Raw genomic sequence first — 27,834 nt, forward strand, 5'->3', positions numbered from 1 at the left:
TTCAGAGTGGCTTACACGAAGCCACCAGAAAGCCTCTCTTCTTGGCTGAAAACTGGTTACCTTCAACAGTATGGCAGCATTATATGCCTTCTGGTTATTCTCTGCTCTCAGTCCTTTCTTTTTGAACCCCACCACGAGATTTGCTCAGGGTCTCCTGGCACATTACTTGCCCTTGACGCAGAGGTCAATGTGAGGAAATATCTTGATTGTTCTGTTACCAGTCTGCTTGGTATGTGCCCCTGAGGTAGCCTGATAGACTCTCCATGGTTGCCCCTGAGGCTACAGTAGGGTTGCCATGTTTCAAAAAGTGAAAATACAAACACAAAAGCTGTTGAGCTTTTTGTTTGTTGGTTTTGCAAAATCTCGTTTAAAAATGAAGTTTTGTGCCTATTTTTAGGGAAATCGCCAAAAACCCATCACTTTTCTGATACGGATTTTCCTGGACATTTCTTACTGCTTTCCGAAAACTCCGCCCGGACGCCATTTTCAGCAGGTGAATCCCAACTACATCCAGGAAATTCCGGATGAATGGCAGCCCTAGGCTACATAAAATTTCTGCCCATGTAGCTGGGCTTTCTTGCTGGTTAACAATCTATGGCCTGTTCAACTGTGTTTCGTGGAGGGGGGGGGTTCTTATTTGTTATTATGGTATGCATTCCTTGTGTTTTTATATTGTAAACCACCCTGGGATGAAAGGTGACATAGAACAAAGGTTTACCCACAACTCATTCAAACTATTGAAGGTGTCACCAAAGTTGCACAGCGATGATTAAAATAGTTCTGATTACTGCAAATTGCACCTTTGAGGGGCAAATAGCAACCAGGGAGGGGTCAGGTTCTGGTGGGAAAGTATTGCAGGACCCAAGCAGGATTGGGAGCTTTATTTATTTATTTATTTATTTATTTATTTATTTAATCTAAATTGCCCTTCATCCAGACAGATCCAAGAGCAGTATTTAATAATAGCAGCAGCCATAAAATACAAGGGAAGCAAAGCATTTTGTTGTTGTTTAGTCGTGTCCGACTCTTTGTGACCCCATGGACCAGAGCATGCCAGGCACTCCTGTCTTCCACTGCCTCCCACAGTTTGTTAAAACAATAAAACTAAAATACCCAATTCTGAATGGCTGCTTTTTCTTCACAATCAAAGTGGTCAGCATAAGCATGCCATTAAAAAACTAAAAACCCCAGAAATAAACTGTAGTTTAGCCCTAAGAGTTCAGACTGTTGTGTGTGTGTTTTTTTGTCTTTTAATGTGGAATCTCCTTCTCTCATTTGGATATTTGCCCAAATATTAGTTTTCTAAGGATCTTCTTAAATGTGGAATCTGTTACCCACAGCTTCAGATTCTGAAACGTAAGAGGCAAAATTTGCAGCATAAGTTTGCTTGTGCTCTTGGTGGCCTCCAGTCTAGGATCAATGGATGAGAAGGGATATTCTGTTATGAACCTTTTGTAAAGATATGCCTGTTCAGGAACTCACAGTGTTTCAGGCCTTGAACTTCATTGTGCTAGTAGAATTCCAGCAAACATTATTTTAGGCATGATGTGGCATGGGATTATGCCAAAGCTTGTCAATTTTATCTGTATGAGTTCCCTTTCGGACAATACAGCAGCAATGCAACAACTCGGAAGTACAGTCGTACCTTGGAAGTCGAACGGAATCCATTCCGGAAGTCCGTTCAACTTCCAAAACGTTCAGAAACCAAGGCGCGGCTTCTGGTTGGCTGCAGGAAGCTGCTGCAGCCAATTGGAAGCCGTGAAAGCCCCGTCGGACGTTCGGCTTCCAAAAACATTTCCCAAACCGGATCATTTACTTCCGGGTTTGTGACGTTCGGGAGCCAAAATGTTCTGGAACTAAGCTGTTCAACTTCCAAGGTACAACTGTACATCTACGTGGCTCTTCCTCTAGCAATACTGTGGTACCTCGGGTTACATACGCTTCAGGTTACAGACACCGTTAACCCAGAAATAGTACCTCGGGTTAAGAACTTTGCTTCAGGATGAGAACAGAAATCGTGCTCCGGCACGGCGGCAGCAGAAGGCCCCATTAGCTAAAGTGGTGCTTCAGGTTAAGAACAGTTTCAGGTTAAGTACGGACCTCCAGAACGGATTAAGTACTTAACCTGAGGTACCACTGTACCTGATAATGCTCCTTTAAAAAATATTCCTAGAAGCTAAATGCCCATCTGAGCTGATTTTGTTCCTAGTTCTTGGGAAGGGGGTACAGGACCGGTTCTTAGGATAAAGTTGTTTGCGGTCACTGGGCTTGGATTGCAGTTTGGCACAAATCTTGAGAAAGTGACTTGACTGATGGCGTGCCAAACCATGATCTGAGCTCATAGCAGAAGTCTTGCACGACTGTACCAGTTATGACAAGTGGGAATACTGGAATCTGAGCTGGAGAGTGGAGGGGGTAAGAGTGAAAGGAGCACTGGGGACTTTGTGGTCATAAGTTTGAATGGCTTCAATAATCAACTGGATTTTCCCCACCGCCATTTGCATGCAGGGTAGGGAGATAAATAACACTCAGAATCACATTTCAACGGCGTTAAGTTGCACTCAGGCATAATAGGATGTCCTGTGTTCCTTGGCACGTGTAGGAACGTTTCCATTTGAAAGGCATGACTGAACCTGAAGCGACAAAGGCACGAATGCCGCACACTTAAAAACAAATATTTGCTTCATTTGGACGGCTATCATTTCCGAACGACACGTTGAACTGCGGCCATTAGACCCCTTTAAAAAATAAGATCAGAGATAGACCTCATGACGTGCAGGAAACCAAATTGGAGTTAATATTTTTCATGTGGTGAATTTGCAGCCACAGTGCGAGAGTTTTCTTCAAGCTTTGCTTGGCATTAAAGAACAGTTACTCCAGTATGCCTCAGAGAAAACACGGTTGTTCAACATTCTGTATTGTCACTGGAGCCCAACTAATTTAAATATCTCTGTTGCTCTTGGAGAAGTTTTCTGTCTTCTGTTCAACTCGAAGGGCTTTGTTTTGATTCTGTATTTTTCTCCAGGCATTCACAAGGACAAAGATAAACCTCCGAGCTTCACTCTTGTCCTTGAGACTTTGAGGCATACCTTGACAGATTACCAGAACAAGCTGGAAGATGCATCTAATGAGGTAACGCTTGCACTGTTTGGCTCCTTACACATAGCCTTCGGCCCCCAATACTAGAGATTCCTTGCTTGTTACAGAGGTCAAAACACTGGGAATGTTGAGTTGACAGCTTCACAGATAAGAAAAAGAAATAATCTTTTGTCACTGTTCTTCCTCTAAGCTTGCCCTATGGTCATGATTCACTTAAACTTCGGAAACTCTTCAGCTGTGTGCTTTTAAAAATATAAATATATACACATCAAGCAAAGCATTGTGCTTCCCAATTATTTTTAGTGAATACACATGCATACCTGATGCCTATCACCCACTGCTTCTTTGAAGGCTTTAGCATAAATATATAATGTGCGATTTTGGCATAAATACCTTAAAGTGATTACAGGTGAATAAATGTGCATGCTTTTGCATTAGGCAAACAATTACGTTACAAGTTGAGATCCTTTGTACCGCTTTGAATGTTCTATGCGTTTTTAAGTCCTGCTGGAGAGAGCTGGCTGCTTTGTTAAAGTTATCCAGCATAGGAATTTTTAATTTATTAAAGTGTTTATAATGATTGAGATACCCTGTATTTTAGTGCTTTAGTGCAGGAACAGAAGTTCATTAAACACGTACTTTTTATGTCGGTTTAGTCTCATTAACTTCATTAGGTGTTAAATGGAACTTAAATCAAATTACTTCATCTGAACTGAGTTATGGATTGGTCTGTGATATGTCCTAGCTATATTCTACTGCTTGCCAGGGTGGGGTTTTTTCCCCTGTTCATCCTGGAGCTTAAACTGTTCAATGGCAGTATAATTGAAACCTGCCCCGGGACCTTAAGGTGAAGGGCAGGCAATAAATGATAACAACAGCAGTTCAGGAGCTTGCACCGAGTGATTACTCTGTGTTAGAATTTATGAGAGACAATTGTTTTTGGACAAAAGCAAGGGGACATCAAAATGAATATGTGTGTGTGTGTGTGTGTATATAGCGGTACCTCAGGTTACATTCTCTTCAGGTTACAGACACTTCAGGTTACAGACTCCGCTAACCCAGAAATAGTGCGTCAGGTTAAGAACTTTGCTTCAGGATGAGAACAGAAATCGTGCTCCGGCAGTGCGGCAGCAGCAGGAGGCCCCCATTAGCTAAAGTGGTGCTTCAGGTTAAGAACAGTTTCAGGTTAAGAACGGACCTCCGGAACGAATTAAGTACTTAACCTGAGGTACCACTGTGTATTTTCAGTATTTTCACGGTTCAGTATTTTAGACATACATATACACACACATACACACACACATTTCTAAAATACTGAACCATAAGAATGTTAAGAAGCATTTTTGGTCCATTATAGTAAATAATTGCAAGCAGCCAAATTGCAAAATCAAGTAGGCTGGAGCATTTCAGAGGGGCACAAAATAAAGTCATATCTGTACATGCCGGCCCCTGTTAGGTCTCTCCTGTTGACAACCCACATGTTTAGCAGCCTTCCGAGGCCTAGGATTGAGCGACCAGACGCAGGATATCCACTGTGAATTTTGATTTGGGAGGCTGAATGGCACCTGATCTTCAGCGCCGCTGAAAAGTCGACTCAGCAGGCCTTGGCTCGGGAAGGTTGTTTTGTTGTGAAATGTTGCCAGAGACAGCGGTGGGGGAGACCAAGGGGGTGGCTGTTAAGAAAGCAGAGAGAGTGTTCTGTCAGCAAGAAGAATGAACTGTCAAGGAAAATGAATCGCAAGCAGTGCGGGGCCAACTGATGACCTGCCACAAGACTTCCCAGTAGGACTGCCGGTGCTCGACCCTGAAGTTGTCATATGGAGCCAGAGACCACTGAGAGCATGATATGCAGATGGGGCAGCTCTATGCCCTTCTTCCCTTTCCCTCACCGAGAGTGTCTTCTAGCTCTCTTTCCCTTTAATGTAATTAGTAACTAAACTTTCTGGAAAAACAACAACCACAAAAAAATTAGATAATCTCTAGGCATGTTCATTCAAAACCAGTCCCTTGTTGCACCTTGCATAGCTTCATGGGCTTGTAAAAGAGTGTTAGCTGCTTAAAAATACACAAAGATCCACGCAGCTTCTTCCTGCGTCACGTATTTCAGATGTGTATACAGTGGACGCTCGGGTTGCGAACGTGATCCGTGTGGGAAGCACGTTCGCAAGCCACAGCGCTGCATGTGCGCACGTGTGGGTCGTGATTTGGTGCTTCTGCGCAAAGCGCAATTTAGTGCTTCTGCCCATGCGCAAGCGCTGAAACCTGGAAGTAACCAGTTCCAGTACTTCCAGGTTCGGCGTGGTGCACAACCCGAAACCGCGCAACCCGAAGCGTCTGTAACCCGAGGTATGACTGTATTAATCATGACCATTGGGCTTGTTTTAGCAGATTTTAAAAGTATACATCGAGTCGCACTTGGGCTGAAAGCCATATGTCCTTGCTTGCAAAGTCCCATGGAACTCAAGAGCACTTACTCCTGAGTAGACATGCACAGGCTTGCAGAGTTGAGAGGCTAATGATTTTATTGGAACCCAGTTGTGGCTGACAGTTAGAAAATACACTTTGTGCAGCTTTAGGTGATGCCGGCTAGAGGGAATACCGTGGAGAGCGAAACTGCGATATAATAAAAGAGGAAACATGCTAAGCTAGAAAAACATCAAGGCTTACACTCACAAGTATTATGGCAATGGACGCTCTGTTCAGTGAGGGTTACTGCTAGAAAAGTCAGTGTGCGTAGGATCGTGCTTCATCTGTCAGCAATTATATTGCAATTTTATTATTCCTTCTCACCTATCCCTCCCAGCTAAAGAGAATGACAGTTGTGTCTGAGAAGATGGCAAAAGAGTTTGAAGCTTCCCAACACCAACTAAATTTTCAAGCTCAAGAACTTCAGGTATCTCTATATTAACATCCCTAAATGTTTCATCGCATTAAATGTGTTTCATCTTGGTGGGGAAAGGAGCTCCTGAAAAACATATCTTTGGGTGTTTCATGAGCTTCAGTAGGCTTAAAGGTAAAGGTAAAGGGACCCCTGACCATTAAGTCCAGTCGTGACCGACTCTGGGGTTGCGGCGCTCACCTCGCTTTATTGGCCGAGGGAGCCGGCGTACAGCTTCCAGGTCATGTGGCCAGCATGACTAAGCCTCTTCTGGCATACCAGAGCAGTGCGTTTACCTTCCCGCCGGAGCGGTACCTATTTATCTGTTCGCACTTTGACGTGCTTTCAAACTGCTAGGTTGGCAGGAGCAGGGACCAAGCAACGGGAGCTCACCCCGTTGCGGGGGTTCGAACCGCCGATCAGAGATCCGCAAGCCCTAGTCTCTGTGGTGCGCTACCTGCATCCAGAATAAATGGCTAAGTCCAGAATAAATGGCTTAGTCCAGAATAAATGGCTTAGTCCAGAATACTGTATTTTTTGCTCTATAAGACTCACTTTTTCCCTCCTAAAAAGTAAGGGGAAATGTGTGTGCATCTTATGGAGTGAATGCAGGCTGCGCAGCTATCCCAGAAGCCAGAACAGCAAGAGGGATTGCTGCTTTTACTGAGCAGTGATCCCCCTTGCTGTTCTGGCTTCTGAGATTCAGAATATTTTTTTTCTTGTTTTCCTCCTCCAAAAACTAGGTGCGTCTTGTGGTCTGGTGCGTCTTATAGAGCGAAAATACGGTAAATGGTTTAGGGCTGATAACCTGTCACTGAAGATATGATGGAATGCCAGAATGTTGTTCTAACCAACTTTTTGCTGGAGTAGTTTGACCAAAGGTGCCCTGTGCAACTGGAAAAACGATTCAGCTGTGCAAGGAGACCCCCAATTTCTGCCGCAGCCCCTCATGCCATGTCACATAACACTAAAGGAATTCCAGATTCTTAAGAGTCCTTTGGGGGGGGGGAGAAAGGGGTAAGCAAGGAAGAGAAATAGATGGGGAACCCCATTCCAAAAGCAGCGTTCCACTCTTGCTTCTCTGAACCCAATACAAACCTATTTTATAGTTTTATTTTCCTCATTGTGTTTCCTTAGTTCTTGTGCCTACAGTGTGAATATAAATCTTAGCCTTAAAAGTATTCTTGTTCTTGTTTGAACAGTCATCTTTTCATTTAGATGAGTCAGGTATATCCTGTTGACTCCTGACAGAGGTACCATGTGTCCCCTTTCTGGGCTTAATACTGTCGCCCCAATTTATGCAATTGTGAGAGCGGGGGGGGGGGCTTGTGTTGTTTTGCCACCTGAGGTGACATGGAGTGGTGCCGCCCCCGAAACCTCGCTTTCCAGGGTTGTGCAGCAGCAACTTCTGGTGAGATCTTGCAAAAAGTCCTGCAAGATCTCGCCAGAAGCTGCTGCAGCTAGGTGACCCTGAGAGCAGGGGCGGGGGGTGGCCATGGGAGCACAGCCCCACAGGATTTGCTTCCCGAGGCAACTGCTTCAATCATCCTCCTGGACGCGCCGGCCCTGGCTTCAGCACTGCGAATTTACACCTATGCTGAAATACTCTTTCCACTCACCTGGGAGTAAACTCAATTGAACTCAGTGGGTTTTGCTTCTAAGTAGGCATGAGTAAGATTGCATTGCTGTTTTCCTTTAATTCATTTGTGTGTGTGTGTGTGTGTGTGTGTGTGTGTGTGTGTATATATATATATATATGTATATATATATGTATGTATATGTGTGTGTGTGTGTGTGTGTGTATATATATATATATATATACCGTATTTTTCCCTCTATTACACGCAGATTTTTTCTCCTAAAAAGTAAGGGGAAATGTCTGTGCGTGTTATTGAGCGAATGTGTGGTCCCTGGAGCTGACAAGCACGAGTGAAGGCAAAAATCAGGCAAATATCAAATCGTCCGGAGAAGGGAAGCCTTGAAAGGAGGAAGCTCTGCCTCAGGGTCTTACTGCCCACCTGCTTCTGTTTCCTTACTGTGTTTGCTCAAACGGAACAAAGAGCAGAGAAAACCCCTCCCCTCCAGGCAAGCAGAGTGGAAAGCAGAGCGTCTCTCCGTGCGTCTGGGACTCGCAGGCAACATGCAGGTTGGGGAGAGAGAGAGAGAGCTGGCTGGCTTGTGGGGGGGGGGGGAATTTTGCCTTCCTTTCCTCCCTCCGGTAAAACCCCTCTCCTGCATTCTTAGCCAGCTGCCTCTCTGCACACCCCTTTCGGCGCTCCTTATCCTTTCTATGTTTTTCCTTCCCTCCCTACTTAAAACGTGGTTCCAATCACGGAGCCACATGGATCCTCAGGATCTTTGCATTGAGTCACCCCAAATTCACCATCAGATCACATAGCAATGATCTGATGCAAAAACAGGGCTACAATGGTGCAAAAACATGGTTACAAAGCACGGATCCACATGGATCCTCAGGATCTTTGCATTGGGTCACCCCAAATTCACCATCAGATCACATAGCAATGATCTGATGCAAAAACAGGGCTGCAATGGTGCAAAAACGTGGTTACAAAGCATGGATCCACATGGATCCTCAGGATCTTTGCATTGGGTCACCCCAAATTCACCATCAGATCACATAGCATGTCCATGGCTACAGCCTGCACCAAAAAAATCATGCACCCACTGTTGCCTGGGGCTGCAATGGTACAAAAACGTGGTTACAAAGCATGGATCCACATGGATCCTCAGGATCTTTGCATTGGGTCACCCCAAATTCACCATCAGATCACATAGCATGTCCATGGCTACAGCCTGCACCAAAAAAATCACGCACCCACTGTTGCCTGGGGCTGCAATGGTACAAAAACGTGGTTACAAAGCATGGATCCACATGGATCCTCAGGATCTTTGCATTGGGTCACCCCAAATTCACCATCAGATCACATAGCATGTCCATGGCTACAGCCTGCACCAAAAAAATCACGCACCCACTGTTGCCTGGGGCTGCAATGGTACAAAAACGTGGTTACAAAGCATGGATCCACATGGATCCTCAGGATCTTTGCATTGGGCTACCCCAAACTCACCGTCAAATCACATGTCTGTGGCCGCAGCATGAAGCACAAAAATGATACATCCACTGTTTCATTCAGAATTTTTTTTTCTTGTTTTCCTCCTCTAAAAACTATGTGCGTGTTATGGTCAGGTGCGTGTTATCGAGCGAAAAATACGGTATATATATATATATATATATATATATATATATATATATATATATCCTACTGTTTATTTCATTCCCCCTCCAACCCACCCCTAACTTTTGAAGCGTTTCTGTGGAAAAATCTTCCAATTTCTGAAAGTTGAACCCTTGCAGATTTTGGAAATGGTGTCTCTAGAAATGTTTGTTAAAACACTAGAAGTTTGTAGGGTGGTTGTAGGAAGGGAAAACATGGTTTCATACAAACCGCTCCATTATTGTTATCCAGCTCTGGGGTTAAACTCTGTATTGGTGGTAGTAGTAGTAGTAGTTTTTGTAGATTATAACTGGAATAAATGGCTTTTCTTTTCGTCTTCTTCTTCTTATTATTTATTTATTTTTCCCCCAGCCACTCTGGGTGGCTTCCAACAAAAGATTAAAAATACATTAAAACATCAATCATTAAAAACTTCCCTAAGCGGAGCTGCCTTCAGATGCCTTCTAAATGCCATATAGTTGTTTATTTCTTTGACATCTGGTGGGAGGGCGTTCCACAGGGCGGGCGCCACTACCAAGAAGGCCCTCTGCCTGATTCCCTGTAAGTTTGCTTCTCACAGCAAGGGAACCACCAAAAGTCCCTCAGAGCTGGACCTCAGTGTGCAGGCTGAACGATGGGGGTGGAGACGCTCCTTCAGGTCTACTGGGCCAAGGCCATTTAGGGCTTTAAAGGTCAGCACCAACACTTTGAATTGTGCTCGGAAACGTACTGGATTTCCTATTTTCAGGGCTATCAAGACAGAGGCAGGATGCTTTGCTTCTGTTACCTCTTCTGTTTTCTACCGTGTCATTTTTAGGAAGTGAAAAATAGCCTTGCTGGTGCCAACAATGAGTTAACCCATTGGCAAGCCAAGAGTGCAGATAGAGAATGTTTAATAGCCACTTTGAAAAAGGAACTTCAGAATCTACTGCACTGCTGGGAGAAGGAAAAAGTGCGTTGTGAAGAATCTGAACATGATATCCAGAAGCTTGCTCAAGCTTATGAGAAGGATACAGAGGTATTATCAGGAACAAGATGTCTGTCCAAATGCATCTTTAATCCTAGTGTCTCACATTTGCATATATCAGATGACTCTTTTGTAGATTTAGATTCCACAATAAGATGTTACATTACGGCAGGCCCTCTGCAAGGCCCATATGTGATTTTACTTCTGCCATTAAGTATTTTATTCGTTTCAGTTTTTAAAAAAATATTATGGAGCTCTTGCAAAGAGACATAAGTGTATTTTAAGAAACATGTCTAGGTTTGGGGTTTTTTATACATATTTTTAGCTCCTGCTTTGCTAAATCAAACATATACATTTGGAACATATCTGCATTTGGAACGGATTAGCTTTGCAATCCCTTGGCACTAATTGCTGTTAACTGTTTCAAAAGACAACCCAAAAATGCAGCAGGGCAGGTAGGATCTGGGTCATTTTACACGCCCACCAACCAAGTAAAATTAGTTTCCTGTTTTTTGGGTAGCGGCAGATTACGGTCTGCTGTGTACAATAATTGTTTCATGAAGTGTTATTTTGAAACACGCTTTCTACCATGTTGTTTATCCTATTTTTAAAAATACACAGCGTGCTTGCACTTAGTTATTGTTGTTGCTGGTTGGTTGTTGGGGTTTTTTTTGCACACACAACTTTTCCTGCGCTAGGTACATCAACTGTATTATTCTTTATCTAAATTGTGCTGCATATTGAGCTCATTACTCTAACAAATACGAGTGGGAATGCCAAGTGAGTAAAAAGGAAACATTCTTTCCACCCTTCTAACAGTCTGGGATTTAAATTGTGTCCATATGGACCGGTTGGAATTGTTCTTCTCATCAGATAGTGATTAAAGTAGAGGAAACTAGAAGCCTGACTATATTGTAAAGTCAGCGTGTCTACAGCCTTGCGGTTGGATTCGACATGTGTGAATTGATTCTGGGACCTTGGATTCCTTCTCCAGGCCAAACGGATGATTACCATGCTTGGTTTATCACAGCCCAAGCAAAAAGGACACAATGGCGACAGATTAAATTAACAACGAGAAGCCAAAGATTGGGTGGAAACGCTTTTTGTTAATATTTCACTGTGCCTTGTTGGTGGTTTCCCACGAGGGATTTAAAACACCAAAATATGGTCGAGGGACGGGGAAGAATCACAATCGCAATTCCATTCTTAATGCCTTTGTAAAATCTCTTTGGAAACGTTCTGAGTTGGACCGTATCTAAAGCATACTGGAAGCCGTGGAAATCTTTTTTACCGAACCTAGTGGGGTTTGGATCGGGATTCTAGCTTTTGGTCTGGACCTGGAGAAAAACTCTTAAATCAGTTTGCATCATGTGAAATGATGCAGGATGCACTTCTTCTGCCCTGTAGATTGATGAGAAACCAGAAGAACTGTCAGAGAGCTATAATGTTGACTCCATAGCTAATAATAGAATCACAGAATTATGGAGTTGGAAGGGGACTCAAAGGCCATCTAGTCCAACCCCCTTCAGTGCATGAATCTCGACTAAAGCATCCATGACAGATGGCTATCCAACCTCCGCTTAAAAGCCTCCAAGGAATGAATAGTCTTAATTTGTTTTCCTAAATATATTTGTGTTGTAACCTATGTACCCAACCATAGGGCGCACCTTGTTTTAGAGGGCGAGAACAAGAAAAAAAATTCTCCCCCTCTCTGCACAGCGCCCCTTCAGCGAGGTGGCAGAAATTCTCCTGCCGCTTTGCTGAAGGGGCGCTGCGCAGAGAGGGGGAGAATTTTTTTTCTTTTTCTCCCCCTCTAAAACAAGGTGTGTTCAGTGCGTTCAAGGTGCGTTCAGTTGCCTTCAGTGAAGGCAACCAGAAGCCTCTGGAGCGTGGCGGGAGTTCCTGCTGTGCTCCAGAGGCTTTGGGTTCCTTTCGCTGAAGCCAGGAGAGTTATGGAGACCTAAACTCACAGCTGCCTTTTTCAGAAGCTGACCCCCCTAACACTCGGTTTGTCGCTTACGCAAAGTGTTACTGTAGTCTTTTTGTTGCTTGCTGTCGAACCTCGGTTGTCGAAAGTAATCTGTTCCGGAAGCACATTCGGCTTCCGAAACATTTGACAACCGAGGCGTGGCTTCCGATTAGTTGCAAGAGCTTCCTGCCACTCGAGCAGAAGCCACGTTGGACATTCGGTTTCCGAAAAATGTTCGAAAATCGGAGCATTTACTTCCGGGTTATCGGCGTTCCACAACGGAACCGTTCGGGAACCAAGGTTTGACTGTATTAGATAACTGCAATCAGCATCTCATTAACAGATGCAAAAATATGTTGGTTATGGTTTGCATAATTGTGCGGGGTCTGATCCTGCGCCTCTTCATTCTGCCCTTTGCCAGAGAGAAAAGCAGGTGCCCTGGATTCTAGAAAGTGTCTGCAGGATCAGTGTGTGTGTGTGTGTGTGTGTGTGTATGTATATATATATATATATATATATATATATATATATATATATATATATATAATGGGCAATTATCTGTTTTCTGATCTTGACTAATGATTGGAGCATAGGTCGTATATTCCTTTGGAACACACACATTATTGTTTACATGACGTATTTCGTTGGACTCTGACTCCATTTACCGTTATTTCTCTCTCTCTCCCCCCTTTTCTTCCTTTTTATTAAATCCCGTCTCGCAGGAGAAGCTAACCTTCCTCCACACTTTGTACCAGCACTTGGTAGCGGGCTGCGTTCTTCTTAAACAACCAGAAGGCATCCTGGATAAATTCTCCTGGCCAGAGCTTTGCACAGTCTTGCAGGAGAATGTTGATGCCCTGATCTTAGACCTCAACAAGGCTAATGAGAAGGTACTGTCCTCAGGCACCAGCCGACTCTATTAAATCCAGTGACATTTGTCCACATCACAGTATCGTTAAAAAGGACTGACATTCATCTTATTTCAAAAAGAATTTGGATGTTAATAATTCAATACCGTTAATTACGGCTTGTCTACAGCTCGGTTTGATGCCATTGCTGTGGGCATGTAAATGTGACTGAAGTCTTTATGAAGTCTCTAAGCTCCAGCTTCTATGCAGGACTTGCTAATACTACTAGCCAGTGTTAGCCACAGGGACCTAATTAAAAGAAAATAAATTAATCTTACTGATGAAGCTATTCAAAGAACTTAGTCATTTACACTAATAAACCAACTCTTTATCTCGGCATAAAACAGAAACAAAATGCACCGACTGGAGGAACATCATCTTTAAAATATTTGCTTGCGAATTGGAGGGAATTATTTGGAGACTGTTCCCAAGAAATGGCCCAGGCTTTTCTTTGATATGCTTACATTTTGTAAATATAATGCAGGGTGTAGTGATAAATACATCATGAGTTTAAAGAAGATAAATATTTTCCTCAAGGGAGGCCCCGGCAAGTGAAGTTCTTGAATACGCTGTGTGGTTTTTCGCTGAAAATAAATAATTCCCTCATTTTGTTATGATGAAGTGGCTCAACAGCCTTAGTTGTAATGTTTCTGCAGACTTCGATTCCTGGCTCATTGGGTGAGCTGCAGTTGCGTTCTGTGGTCTGGTAGCAAAGTTTCAGATTTTGGCCTCGCTCCGAAGGGACGGGGAGGAGGAAATGTTTTGCATCGGCCAGAACTCATTTCAAGTCTAGGATGAAGGGATGGTTTAAGTCTACACCTAAGAGCCAAGCAAACGCACTAAGGAAATTTCGTTTGAAATATTGCCCCCCGCCCCAAAGTAGTTAATTCAAACTGGTAGTCGAAAAAGCACTTTGAAGCTCTACAAACTGCTTAATAAATGCCTCTGTCAGCTAAGTGGTTGAGGATGGTCGTGACTGGGACTTAACTGGAGATGAATTACTACCCAGTGTATAGAAACTGCAGTTAGGTATATACTTTATTTGGGTTCTTTCCCACATGCTTTTTCAATCCTGTCAGATTCCCAAAGTGGAATTAAAAGATTGTAAACATGTAAATAGAATTGCAAGCAGGGAAAAAAGTAGAATTAAATCAACAGCCAGCATTAAAACAATTGGTAAAATGTGGGGTATACGAAGTCTGCCTAAAAATAAAGGTCTTCAAAAAAGAGGGGAAGCTCCTAGATCTTTCACAGGGTGCTGAGAATATTCCAAAATCTAGGGATGCAGCTCCCCAAATGTGCATTGAAATAGGCAAAAAGGAAGGCATTGCCATCATTTTGTAAGATGGAGCTGGTTCAGTTTCTCATCCAAGCAGCACAGAGAAGTTCAACACTCCCAAACCCCCTTCTTGTTTTTATTAAGCCTAGTTTTGAAACAACCCAAAAGGTAACCTCATTATCGGTTAATTATGAGGCTAGATTAACTTTAGTTAACTAGGGAGTGCTACTTCCCAAACTACTTTTGCTGTAATAAATATTCTCATCTGCAGTTGCATAAAATGAATATGTTTGGCCTTGCTGTCTAGATTATCTGCATTAAAACAAACCTAGAGGCATGCCAATTTAAGCACGTTTCCTTAACACCCAACACACAACCGCTTTTAAATCTTTGAAATTCTGGCAGGAGTGGATCACCTGAACCATCAAACAATAATGACAGAACTTAATCTGTTTTCAGGAGTTGTTGTTTTGAGAAACAGAGCAACTGTGTATGTTGAAAGCTGGGTGGGGTACTAATAAATTGTTATTATTATTATTATTATTATTATTATTATTACTCTCTAAAATTATGCATATGCTTATCTATTGGGTGTAGCAAATATGTAATGCTTTCCCCATCAGATTAGTTTTTAATGTGTCTATATTCACGGGTTAATTAATTCAACAGGAAAATCACTTCACCTAGCATTCTGCTTTATAAGGCAGTTTGCTTTGTGCAGTGCCTAATCACAGCACAAGAATCTGCCCAATCCATCATTTGGGCCCTGTTACTGATTTGCAACAGGAAAGGTGGCGAGTGAGTAGAAAACTCAGTGCAGGGAGAGATTAGCTGCCAAACACGCCTGAAGACTGATGGATGGGATCTCTAGACCAGGCAAAGGCAAACTCTGGCCCTCCAGATGTTTGGGACTACAATTCCCACCATCCCTGACCACTGGTCCTGTTAGCTGGGGATGATGGGAATTGTAGTCCCAAACATCTGGAGGCCCAGAGTTTGCCTATGCCTGCTCTAGGCCCTACTACCTCCTGTAGTGGTGTTGCGTCTTTTGCTGGTGCCCGGGGCGTACCTGCAGGGCAGGACACAGAGGGTGAACACACACCCTGCGCCAGCCCTTGCCACCCACACCAGTGGGTGGGCATGGGGCACAAAGGGTTCACGGGGCCGTGCTGTACCACCTGCTCAGGCGGGGGGGGGGAGTCTGGCCAACCAACACAGGCCCTGGTGTGCTCACAGCCGGGCAGCCATTCAGAGACCCCTGATGGCAGGCTGGGGAGGACGGGGATCCCTGCATGGGGACGCCTAGTTTGTGCTCTCTCAAAATCGTGTCATCAGAAACACCATAGCCAGACACTAGAGAGACCTGTCAGGAGTAATCATGGACCAATGGTACCAAATAGTATGGGAAACAGTCTTATTAGAAAAACTAACCAATAAACTGGACACAGGTGGCGCTGTGGGTTAAACCACAGAGCCTAGGACTTGCCAATCAGAAGGTCAGCGGTTCGAAAGCACGTCAAAGTGCAAGTAGATAAATAGGTACCACTCCGGCGGGAAGGTAAACGGCGTTTCCGTGTGCTGCTCTGGTTCGCCAGAAGCGGATTAGTCATGCTGGCCACATGACCAGGAAGCTGTACGCCGGCTCCCTTGGCCAAAAAAGCGAGATGAGCGTCGCAACCCCAGAGTCGGCCACAGCTGGACCTAATGGTGAGGGGTACCTTTACCTTTCCCTTTAACCAATAAACTGAAACTGATACGGGGACAAATGGAAGAAGGCGCCTTCACCCCGGTACGGCTCCCCTTTATCACATACACAGCCCAACAAGACAAGGACAAGAATCCACCAACAGCATACAAATCAATGTGGCTAAACTGATTCAAAAACACCCACCCCACTCACACATGAAAGCAAAGTTCACTACAGCCAATCAAAGACAACCAACCACACCGTAGGCCAGGGATTAGCAAACTTTTTCAGCAGGGGGGCTGTCCACTGTCCCTCAGACCTTGTGGGGGGGCCGGACTCTATTTTTTTTTGGGGGGGGGATGAACGAATTCCTATGCCCCACAAATAACCCAGAGTTGCATTTTAAATAAAAGCACACATTCTACTCATGTAAAAACACCAAGCAGGCCCCACAAATAGCCCAGAGGTGCATTTTAAATAAAAGGACACATTTTACTCATGTAAAAACACACTGATTCGCAGACCATCCGTGAGCCGGATTGAGAAGGCGATTGGGCCAGATCCGCCCCCCTAGGCCTTTGTTTGCCTACCCATGCCCTAGGCCAGTGGGTCCCCAGATGTTGTTGGACTACAACTCCCATCATCCCTGAGCTCTGGCCTTGCTAGCTAGGGGTGATGGGAGTTGTAGTTCGACAACATCTGGGGACCCGCAGGTTGAGAACCGCTGCCCTAGGCCAACTCCAACTTCTCTTACCACCAAAGGAACACAAGCAAATAGTCAAGCGGACCCGTACAAGCGATGCTGACACAAAACCCCACACATACATTAAGTAAAATAGAAACATCGCCACCCAACTCCACCCCACTCACCATGGCCCCCTCCACCTCTTCCCCCCTTTTGTAAACCAAGAAATCTTTAATAAAAAATACATTTTTAAAAAAACCCGTGTATCCAGACCGTGGCCCCCCTGTCGTCGTCCCCACTACACCCCTGAGCTCCTGGCTTGTTTCTTTCACTAGCGTGGGTCTTTATGCTGAGGCTTTTGGAAGATAAACCGATAGTGAAGCCTGCATACTAGTTTATTATCGGAATTTTCATTTGTGCAATGTGAGTCAGATCTCTGGATATAGTTGGCTTTTCACTGTTACCAAAGAGCTCTTGATTTCCCCCCAGGTTGCGGGGTTCGGCCCACAATGTTGAATACTTTTCCAAGTGCCCTGGTTTAAGTTAGGGCTGGGAATATACCCATAAAGAATGCTAAACAAAGATTTTCTTTCATGCTATAACCATGCAGATATCTCATCTTGAGTATGTTTGTAAGAACAAGTCTGATACGATGAGGGAGCTTCAGCAGACCCAGGAAGACACTTTCAGCAAAGTAACGGAACAGATGAAAGCTCAGGAAAGCTGTTGGCTGAAGCAGAAGAAGGAATTGGAACAGCAATATTCTGGGCTCCTCGGGGAAGTTCATGCAAGGGCACAGGTACAATATTTCTGCCAGGAAACCATAAACTTCTAAAAGTATTCTTTAAATATTTAGTATATTATTTCAGTGGTTTGAGTTCCAAACCAATTTTAAATTGCTTGGGAATATCTGTGTGCTTAAAGAAATGATTTTCTTTCTCTCTCTTTTTGGTACTATTAACTTCTACTTTCTTTAGGAAGTGTATGAATTTGTGTGAAGGCATTCCAGAACTTGCATTGTTTAATTGGATCCTGCAGTTGTATTTCCCATTTAGTTACCATGCGAAAGTTACCTGCAGAGTGAAAACATTGGCTTCTTTGTGTTATTACGCGGAGCACCAGATGCTTTCGCCTCTTGGTGATTGCTCTTCCTACGGTGCGGTAGAATTAAACTTATTGAAATTCACTTTATGCTGAACTGTGTATCAGGCATCGGTTCATAGGCTAGTTGCTGTAACAAAAGGTGGTTAAACACATAGAAACAGTCTGCACTCTTGTGAGCGAGGTAGCAAGATAAAGTAGTCTTGGCATAAGCTATTTATCCTAGCTAAAGGTGATGGCACCCCAAGGAGGCCAGTATCTGTTGGACTATATTTTCTGAGTTTATGAACACCCAAAGGCTGTTGACTGGGGCTTTTGTTGTCCTCTGCCCTAAGGTGTAAAGAAGTAGCCACCATGATACTGCAACAAGAGTTAATTTGCAAATCTTCCGTAGAATTAATATTCACTTAATACTTTGTTGGCAGAGTAGCTCAATTGCAGCTAGGAAGCCCAAATACCGATTCTTTCCTTGAAATTAGAACAATGTCCAAACACGTGATAAATATTCAAAAGTGTTTACTTTGTAGAACATATAGCTAAAGAAGTATATATGCAAAGTATTTACATTCATGGGTTTATCCAGGCCTACAATGCAAATCTCTGCTAAAGCATCCCTGACAGATGCCAATCCAACCTCTGCTTAGAAACTGCCAAGGAAAGAGTCCACCTCCGCCCAAGGGAGCCCATTCCACTGTCAAACAGCTCTTCCCATCTTCTTTCCGATGTTTAGTCGGAATATCCTTCCATGTAACTTGAATCCATTAGTTCAGGTCCTACAATCAACAGCAGGAGAAAACAAGCTTCCCTGTCTTCCCTTTAGATATTTGTCTCAGGAGTTCAGCCTACACTCGAGTAGGACCCTGGTAGAGACACATGCCCGACTGGCATGTTCCCTCCCTCCTGGTCGATCGTTCAGGAGCTTCATAAGCGTTCTTCAGCCCGAACATCACAGCGACCGATGCCAGCAGACACCAGCACCCTTAGGGATCCACAGAGTTTGCGTATCATGCGTAACAGACCTCAGCAACCCAGCACTTTGGCTAATCTACTTTATTTACGTATAAACATACACGGAGCACTGCAACATGGCTCCCTCTCTCTCTAGCATCAGACAGCAAAGAGAAAAAGAAACAAAGGACAATAGTCCCACTTCACGGAACACTGTAACACAAACATCCTGTCTCTGTCACTTCCCCCCCCTGTGGAGTCAAAACATACACCGTCATGTGATAGATTAAAATCCCATGACTGCAATCATGGAGCAGGAATTCTATCAATTTGAATAGACATGGTGGTCGCATCTCATCTGTCTCCTCTTTTCCAGGCTAAGCATACCCAACTCCCTCAGTCACTCCTCATTTGGTTTCCAGATCTTCTTCTTCTTCTTCTTCTTCTTCTTCTTCTTCTTCTTCTTCTTCTTCTTCTTCATTTTGTATACTGCTCTACATCTGTAGATCTCAGGTTGGTTTCCCTCCTCTGCACATGTTCTAGCTTGTAGAATATCCTTCTTCTCCCATTCTTGGGCAAAGTTCTTGAGCGGGTGGGTGGTCACAGACCCGATCCAGGCGCTCTTGGAGGAAACTGGTTTTCTAGATCCATTTAGTCCACCCCTCATTTGCACCCTCTCTCATGAGCGGCAGCCCCCACTCCCTCTTAACATATCTTCAGGTTAAGAACCTGTTTCTGCCTGATCCCATGCTCCTATGCTCCAGCCCCTTAACCTCACGAAAATAAGATTGCTCTGGTTTAAAGGTTATCCTGAGAGGACGCAGAGTTGTGCAATGCTTTCCCCACTTAGAAGAAAGAGTAAATGTTGCTGCAAGGCAACAGCTTTGAAATACCTTGAGAAATGCTCAGAACCAAACAACTTTCAGAAAGAGGTTGTGGCATAGCCTTCCTTGCGCTGTTCCACAATTGGGACATATTTTATGTCCCCAGCTGTCAGAAACCACCCAGCACATTAGCAAGCATTCTAACCTAGCCTACTCCTGATGCATCCTTTTTTAAAATTTATGCTGAATTTTAGATTAGGGAAACACTCAAACATTCATTTTCCTCACCTCAGTTCTGAAGTCATGCAGTTTTGGAACATCGGAAGCCGATGGCTTTGTTGTAATCTAGTACCTTTTCGGATTCTGTATAGGGATGTGTAGGAATATCACCATCCAGTAAACACAAAACAGTGTTTTAATAAAACCATTACTGTAGCATAGCGGTTAAGACAAAGATCAGGGAACTTCTGCCGTCCAGTTCAAATCTCACCTTGGCTGTGAATTCCCGGAGTCAGGCTTGCCTCCGGGATGAGGCCTCTACAGTCCCCCAATGTCCACAGAGATGGGGCTCAGCCCCCCCAATCTTGAGGGGGAAGAGGAGGCATGGTGGAATGTTGCCCTGACATCGTGCAACCTTGGCAGGATGTCACCCTGGGCCGACCAGCATGGCCTGGAGCACAAATGTCACATGGCTGACCTCTACCCATGTGACAGTCATGCACGATGTCTGTGATGTCATGTGCAGCTCGCCCCCCCCAACATTGGGCGCAACTCAGCGCCTTGTGCCTTGCGTGGGCTTGGCTTATCTTCCAGGAATAATATCCTATCAACGTTTCAGGGTTGTTTGATAGATGATAGAGATTATTTACTTGAGCTGAATTGAGCATGTAGGTGCTGTATAAATACTAAGCATTGCTATAATATACTGGCTCCCAGTATGTTTCCGAGCACAATTCAAAGTGTTGGTGCTGGCCTTTAAAGCCCTAAATGGCCTTGGTCCAGTATATCTGAAGGAGCGTCTCCACCCCCATCGTTCAGCCCGGACACTGAGGTCCGGCTCCGAGGGCCTTCTGGCGGTTTCCTCCCTGCGAGAAGCCAAGTTACAGGGAACCAGGGCCAAGTTACAGAGGGCCTTCTTGGTAGTGGCACCTGCCCTGTGGAACGCCCTCCCACCAGATGTCAAAGAGAAAAACAACTACCAGACATTTAGAAGACTTCTGAAGGCAGCCCTGTTTAGGGAAGCTTTTAATGTTTACTAGATTATTCTATTTTAATATTCTGTTGAAAGCCACCCAGAGTGACTGGGGAAACCCAGCCAGATGGGTGGGGTATAAATAATTTATTATTATTATTATTATTATTATTATTATTATTATTATTATTACACAAAGCTTGGGAACTTGTATCCCTCTACAACCTGCTGGGACTCCAGCTCCCATCATTTCCAGCCAGAGTGCCCAGAGGTCAGGAATGATGGGAGTTGTAGTCCAACAACATCGATAGGCCACCTCCTTTACAAACAATTATCTGGTTTTGTCGATATAATCAGAAGCACAGGTACACAGGCAAAAAGATATTCACATAAAAACAAATAATGCGATAGTGAATAGATCTATTGGGGGGGGACGAGACTCATCAAATAGAAGGGTTGGGGGATTCTCTAGGGCAAGGGATGTCCCTCCCTTTGAAGAATTGACTTGCTTTATGAAGGAGCAGACTGTTATCAGAAGAGGTGAATTAGTTGAAGACTATCATGTGTTCAGTGGAATCAAAGTGAGGGTTGTAAGAGAGGAAAATAAAATAGTTGAAATAAAGTGAAGTCCTTTGAAGCCCAGGTGTCATTAAGTCTCCAGTTTGCAGTCTTGTCTTCTTGCCAACATAAAGGATAAAGACCCAGCAAGAAACAGGATAAAATATAGTTGTACTCTCCAGGGGAGTGACTAATTTTTTTAAAGGGTTCTTGAAGTCCGCAGAGTGCCGTAACCCAGGGAGCCACCTCTCAAAGCTGCTCCACTCCATGAAGTCGGGCTGCCAGTCTTTCAAGGCACAGAATCTCGCTGTTCCTTTCAAGAAATTGTACTTTTAAGGTTCTGAGGAAATATTAGAAGCAACGTAGGTTTGGGCACAAAACAATTACAAGCTGCTGAAGGGGGGAAAAAACGCAGCCTGTGCGTCTACATTTATATGGCAAAGGAAGGAAGATTGCTGTACAGTGGATGCTTGGGTTGCGAATGTGATCTGTGCGGGATGCACGTTCACAAACCGCAGTGTTCGCAACCCACGTCTGTGCACGCGCGGGTTGCGATTCGGCGCTTCTGCACATGCGCAAACCACCAAAACCCGGAAGTAACCCATTCAGGTACTTCCAGGTTTCGGTGATCCGCAACCCAAAAAAACACAATCTGAAGCGTCTGTAACCCGAGGTATGACTGTACTTTTAGATAGATAGATAGATAGATAGATAGATAGATAGATAGATAGAGTGATACTGGGCCTATTTGTTTTTAGTAACAGATTCCAGCTGAACTTTTCTTTTTGACTCATACAGTTTATATTTGCCTTCTTAAATTCTGGACGTTTCACCTCCGAGGGCCAAGATCCGCAAGTTGTTTGTGTTTTCTTCCTCCCCCCCTCCTCCCCCACCGCACTTCCCAAATTCAGGTTACTTTTTTGCTACTTCTAGAAGCAAAAATCAGTTGCTAATAATCCTGTAGTTTCTGGGCTGATGTTCAGGTTTCATTTTGAAGTATTTTGTTAAGTGCGTTTCCAGGATTGTGGGGATTAATTAATGCAATTAGCCCTTGCATTTTTGCCTAACGGGAAATACTAATATCGGTTCTGCATAAGATTTTGCATACATTATTCATGTATGTGTATATAGCCAGAGATTTGGGTGTTTGGTATACTCTTTCCCCATGACTTGACACCTTTTTAAACTCTGGTTGTTGGTTATTTATGCAGTCCCCATCACATTTTTCACTTATTTTGGAAGATCTGTTCCTTTTTAGCAACTGGCCACCTTCAGTGTTCCTTCTCCCTCTCCCTTTTACAAAGCACATGGTATTTTCTTCCAAAAGACACAAGCAAGCTTTCTTGAATGGAGGTTGCGTTGACACAGCAACTGAGAACTGCAGTGAAAGTACACGTCACTATGAAGATTGTGTTGGTTGTTTTGTATGGATGAGTTGCTTTAAAGCAAGCAGATGTGCTTGGGTTTAATCTACATCATTTGCTTGTGGAACCTTAAGTCGTTCCAATGCCAATCTCATGTAAAAGTGGTGTCCAAATTAATGTGAGTGTTGTGGACAGGGTTGCGGACATCTGCCCAGAGTAAGTTCCCGCAACAGCCATGGCTTCTTAAATGGGGGAGGATATGGCCTGTGGGTTGTATCCAGCACTGTGCACAGAGAGTACCTTTAACGCAGTGGCACCTCCCTTTCTTCTCCTCTCCCTTTGCACCCTCTAAATCTGATCTGGAGGGTCCTTCAACTCTCTGGAGCAGATTTTGAGGGTGTGCAGGGGTGACGACAGTTGCAGAGGAGAGGAGAGGAGGAGAAAGTTCCATTGCGTGGCGAGTTCCCGCCTCCCACCAGAAGAAATAAAGACACGAGACACAATAATTAAGGTTAATGGGCAAAAATTGGCCACAACTTTATTGGTTACAGGTGATGAGCAGTATTGGCTTAGGCATTAGTCCTAATCAACTCTCCGGCTTCAGACCGTCTGTCTGAGAGGCCAGGAAGGGTTAACACTAGCAGGGGGAGCCCTGCTGATGCACATCAACTAGGCACTCCCCTGGGGTCACCGCTCAGGGGCATGCCTTGGGCCCTGGCCTCCATAGGCTTCGGATGTGGCCATGCCCCCCGGAGTCCTTTACCGGGCTACCCTTCGCAACCGGGGGAGGTGATGGCACTCCCCCCATTCATCTACATAACAATACCCCAACCAATGCCTAACTGCCAAACCATGGAAGTTGTGACGATTTGCTACGAGGTAGGCAAAAAAACCAAATGGCCGGTGCCAATTTGCCAAGTGGAAAAATTCCTACTAGGCCCCTTAATGGCGACCAACCGAAGTCCATAGCAAGGTCAAAGGAGAAACCTAAAGGGAGGGTGGGTGGGAAATTCTCCAGCTGATTGGCGGCAAAGAGGAAGCTCCTAGGCCGCGCTTGCCTTAAATGCGGCAAGCCACGCCCCCTGAGCCAGGCGATAGGCTGGCCAGGGGATGACGCGGCAGAGGATTCCCCCTGTATGCGCAGAGCTGGGAACCAGCCTCCGTGCGGGTTTTGGGGGCGGGAAGCCCGCAACACCACCTCCTACCTAGGGTTGGAAGTGGCTTTGCAAAAATGAAGCATGCCTATTACAAGTCAAGAAAGGCTTAACCACCTTAAGATCTCCATGGAGAGCTTTCTCTGCAATTCTCTTTTGACAGTTCGGTTGATAGGGTTGCCAAAATAGAAGCAAGGAAACAGTCATTGAAGAGAGCTACCTGTTTTTAGTGTTCAATGGTTAATTTACTATTGTAATGCTTCCTTTCTGTGAGTTTGAATTATGCGAATTTTCACTTCCACTCGCATTTTCGTAATTGTGAATAATGTTTAAAAATGCAGGGTATTGGAATGCAGCTCCCATCAGCCTCAACTAGCATTGTGGCCAAGGGTCAGGAATGATGGGAGTTGTAGTTCAGCAATGGGCATCCCATAGGCTAGGCTTGCCGATGATGCGTAATTTCCTGAGACGGTAAAATATTCATTTTCCATTCTGCTAACGTAGCTTAGATAAAGTAGATAAATGTATTAATAGCCCAGGATGCCGATTCAATAGAAAGGCAAACTGTTAGTCTGTCTAGTGAATTGGCAATCAGGGCCATGAATGAATTTAACTTATGCAAATACTGCATACAAAGCTTTTTATTATGTTGAAACTTTGCAATAGGCATCTACATCCATGCTCACTTTCATGGACTGAACGAGTTAGAGATGCTGTGCTCTCTCTCTCGCTCTGTGTGTATGCGTATCACAAAGTATTACTGTGACTTCAATCTCACAATGCTTATTATTCAGTCATTAATTTACGAACTTGTCCGAATTAAGTTTTTGAGCATTCGTTGGAATATCAGGTATTATGTATGTGAAGAATAAAGCAATAAGTGATTGATCAAATAATACAAAGAGCGTTCTTTTGAAAATACAATTCTGCCTGAGACATAATTAATCTGTGAATATATAAGTAGGGGGTTGATTGCAAAGTAATTAAAAGATCACCTTTACTTTCCCCTTTCCAGCTGCTGCCTATCTATTTCTGTCTCTCCAGGTTTTCCCTATTTTCCCCCAGGTTTACTATTCTCTTTTGCTAAACTAACTTAACCCAGCCATGTGTCCTGTTCTTTTCTTTAAAAAACAAGCACCAAAACCCTAGCATAATTGTTCTTTAAGCCATTGACTTTGCTCTTGCTCATAGATAAGATGGTTATGGATTACTGCACTATTGGCCTGCGTTACCATATTTTTCTGTGTATTGGACGAAGTTTTTTGACTCAAAAATCATGTCAAAAAACTGAGGTCGTCCAATACACGGATAGTAGCATGGGGGTGGGGGGAGAGAAGTGGTGCACTGCCAGCCAGCCAGTTAGCAGGAGCGTGGCTCCCCCCAATGCCACAGCGAGTGTGGAGCGATCTGGGGGATGTTTCCTGCCCGCAGCTACGTGGGGGGAGAGGCTCAACAACTTGGGGCCATCTCCCCTCATTTTCTTAAAATTGAGTTAATTTGGAAGCTGAAGTCGACACTTGCCCTGGCTCTTAGCGCCAGACAAAGAAGTCAAACTCCTAGTCCGGCTGCTGTCAAAGGCTTTAATGCATAATGCAGATCAGTACCTGGGCAAGGGGCAGGTTACAAGGTAAGGCAGGTACATAAATGGCATACATTTGGCCAGCAGCAGAGGATTTGCCCACGCTGCCCAGTGCAGGTGTGCTCCTGAGGGGTGTGTGGCGCAGAGGGTGCCCTCCCAGGCACGGGATAGCTGCTTGGGTGCCCAGGGCAGCGTGAGCGCCCTGCAGCCAGGGGTGGAGTGAGCTGCCCATGGCGGACATTTGATGTGCTGCCTGCCCGTGACTCCCAAGCCTCCACTAATCTGTCAAAACTGGGAAGTGGGGAAGTGAGGAATGCTGCCGGCAAAGTGGCGCAGCGGCATGTGGGGTGGTCCGCCCCCACCGCCCCCCTTCCTATGCCCCTTCATTTGGCTAAGCACAAGTTGAAGAGCAGGGCTAGCACAGCATTAGTATAGGAAGTAGTTGAGTTTAGGGCCGGGCGCTATATCATTCAAAACCAGCTTGAAGTCTGTATCACGATATCGATTTCATAGTTTTTTTGTGACTTGGCAATATATCGCGAATCACGATGTGTGTTAGGGCTGGGCGATATTTATCATCCAAAACCGGTTTCAAGTCCATATTGTGATATTGGTTTCATGATTTTTTTTGACCCGGCAGTATGTTGTGAATCATTGCTGGCGTGACATTTATTTACTTTTTAAAACAATCCTACTGAAGAATTTTAGCACTAAAATCCAAAGGCAGTTATAAAAAAGATAATAAAAAGCAATATATCAAAAAAAGAATACCAAAGAGGAGGAAAATACAAATGGAATACTCATGATGGTTACAGAACACAAAGATATAGAAAAGAGAAAGAGGAAACATAAAAAATAACTAAGATAATGGAAGACAGTAGAAAAATAGATAAAAAGAACTCCCACCTCCTTATCTGACAATTATCTGTAGCAACAGTTATTCAAAATATTTAACATATTCATTCCAGAATAGTTTTTTCCTGTTTGTAGGATGTAACTTTCCCCAAATTTCTTTCCCAAGCTCAGCCTTTAACTTTTAGTCACTCAGACAGTGCAATATGGCTGTTGTAAAGTCCTTGTAGTAATCCAAATTGATATTTATCCAGTTTCTATATAAAATTTATTGTAAAGCCCTTTTAAACAGTTGCTGGTGTCATGTTTTAAGGACAGCGCTGCTTCTCTTCTTCCACTGATGAGCATCTTGACTTTTATAGGTTTGGAATATGAGATTAGGGCTTGGTGTTTTGTTTTGTTTTGTTTTGTTTTGAAAATGCAGCTTCACTTTCATTCGCTCTTTAGCGAGCTCATAATTTTGAACATGCCTTTGCAGAGGTTGGATTTAATGGGCTGGTTACAGAGCGATGCAGCAGCCTTGGGGCTTTGATATTCTGGACTTTGCCGTGTGCCCCATTGCTTCTGCCATTTCTCCCGATTTATAAAGAGGCTGCCGGTTGATTCTGTTCCTAGAAACCCATATCTCCTCCCATATTTGCAGAAATATCAAGAAATGGCAGAGAAAGCCAAAGAGAAGTTTGCCGCCGCCGAAAAGAGGCAGGAGCAGTTGCTCTTTGAGAACTCGCACTTTAAGACCATGTTGACTCAAAACCAAAAAGAGCACATGTCTCTTCTGGCGGCGTGCGCACTGCTTTCTGGAGCCTTGTATGCGCTCTACAGCCGCTCGTGCACCTTATCGACCCAAAGGGACTTCCTCCAAGATCAAGTCAACACCTGTGATGTTTTCAAGCAAGAGATCCGGACTCTGGCCAACGTTTTGTCCGAGGCCGAGGAAAGGAAGCCGAGTGACGGCCAGGCGAAGAAGCAAAAACATGGCGGCAGCATGATCCACCTCTTCCGCAAGGGTGTCATTGCCGTGCTGGCAGCCAAGAGGCTTCAGCTGCTGGGCCAGTCTTGCAGCTCCCTTTTCTCCTGGGTGGACAGCTTCAGAGAAGGCATAGGAATCTTAGTCTGTGCAGGAGACTCCAAGGATGTGCAGAACCTGTCAAGTAAGATAATCAGCCGGTGATTTATATGTTTGGTGTCAAACTGCACTTTCAGTACTTAAATAACAATTATATTATGCCAAGGCAATGGGGGGCATAGGCTTTATAATTTGAGGGGGGAAATTAAGTTTAAGCTGTTAGACCAAATTTAGCGTGTTAATTAAAAGAGCCCCAAACCCCCAGAGACGTTGTTAAATACACAGGAAACACACACACACCCATCTGAACTGATGGTAAACTGAATCTGAATTGACTGTGATCCATTGCGGACCTGATTGTGTTTAGGAAATGCAGAGTACACTTTCCATGTGGATTCAGGTCAGGCATAGGCAAACTCGGCCCTCCAGGTGTTTTGGGACTACAACTCCCATCATCCCTAGCTAACAGGACCAGTGGCCAGGGATGA

General features: G+C 44.3%; 1 protein-coding gene across 7 annotated transcripts in view; it reads left to right on the plus strand.

Moving 5' to 3' along the window:
- Nucleotides 1-27,834, plus strand: part of CCDC171 (coiled-coil domain containing 171) — a 215,273-nt gene that overhangs the window by 64,884 nt on the left and 122,555 nt on the right. For all 7 annotated transcript variants that reach the window (XM_053370260.1, XM_053370256.1, XM_053370261.1 and 4 more), the window contains 6 exons: nucleotides 3,026-3,132; nucleotides 5,903-5,992; nucleotides 10,031-10,231; nucleotides 12,872-13,039; nucleotides 17,319-17,507; nucleotides 26,924-27,431. In XM_053370260.1, the coding sequence (XP_053226235.1) occupies nucleotides 3,026-3,132; nucleotides 5,903-5,992; nucleotides 10,031-10,231; nucleotides 12,872-13,039; nucleotides 17,319-17,507; nucleotides 26,924-27,431 (1,263 nt within the window). The remainder of the gene's footprint in view (nucleotides 1-3,025; nucleotides 3,133-5,902; nucleotides 5,993-10,030; nucleotides 10,232-12,871; nucleotides 13,040-17,318; nucleotides 17,508-26,923; nucleotides 27,432-27,834) is intronic.

The sequence above is a fragment of the Podarcis raffonei genome, chromosome 17 (genome assembly GCF_027172205.1).
Source record: "Podarcis raffonei isolate rPodRaf1 chromosome 17, rPodRaf1.pri, whole genome shotgun sequence".
Lineage (NCBI taxonomy): Eukaryota > Metazoa > Chordata > Lepidosauria > Squamata > Lacertidae > Podarcis > Podarcis raffonei.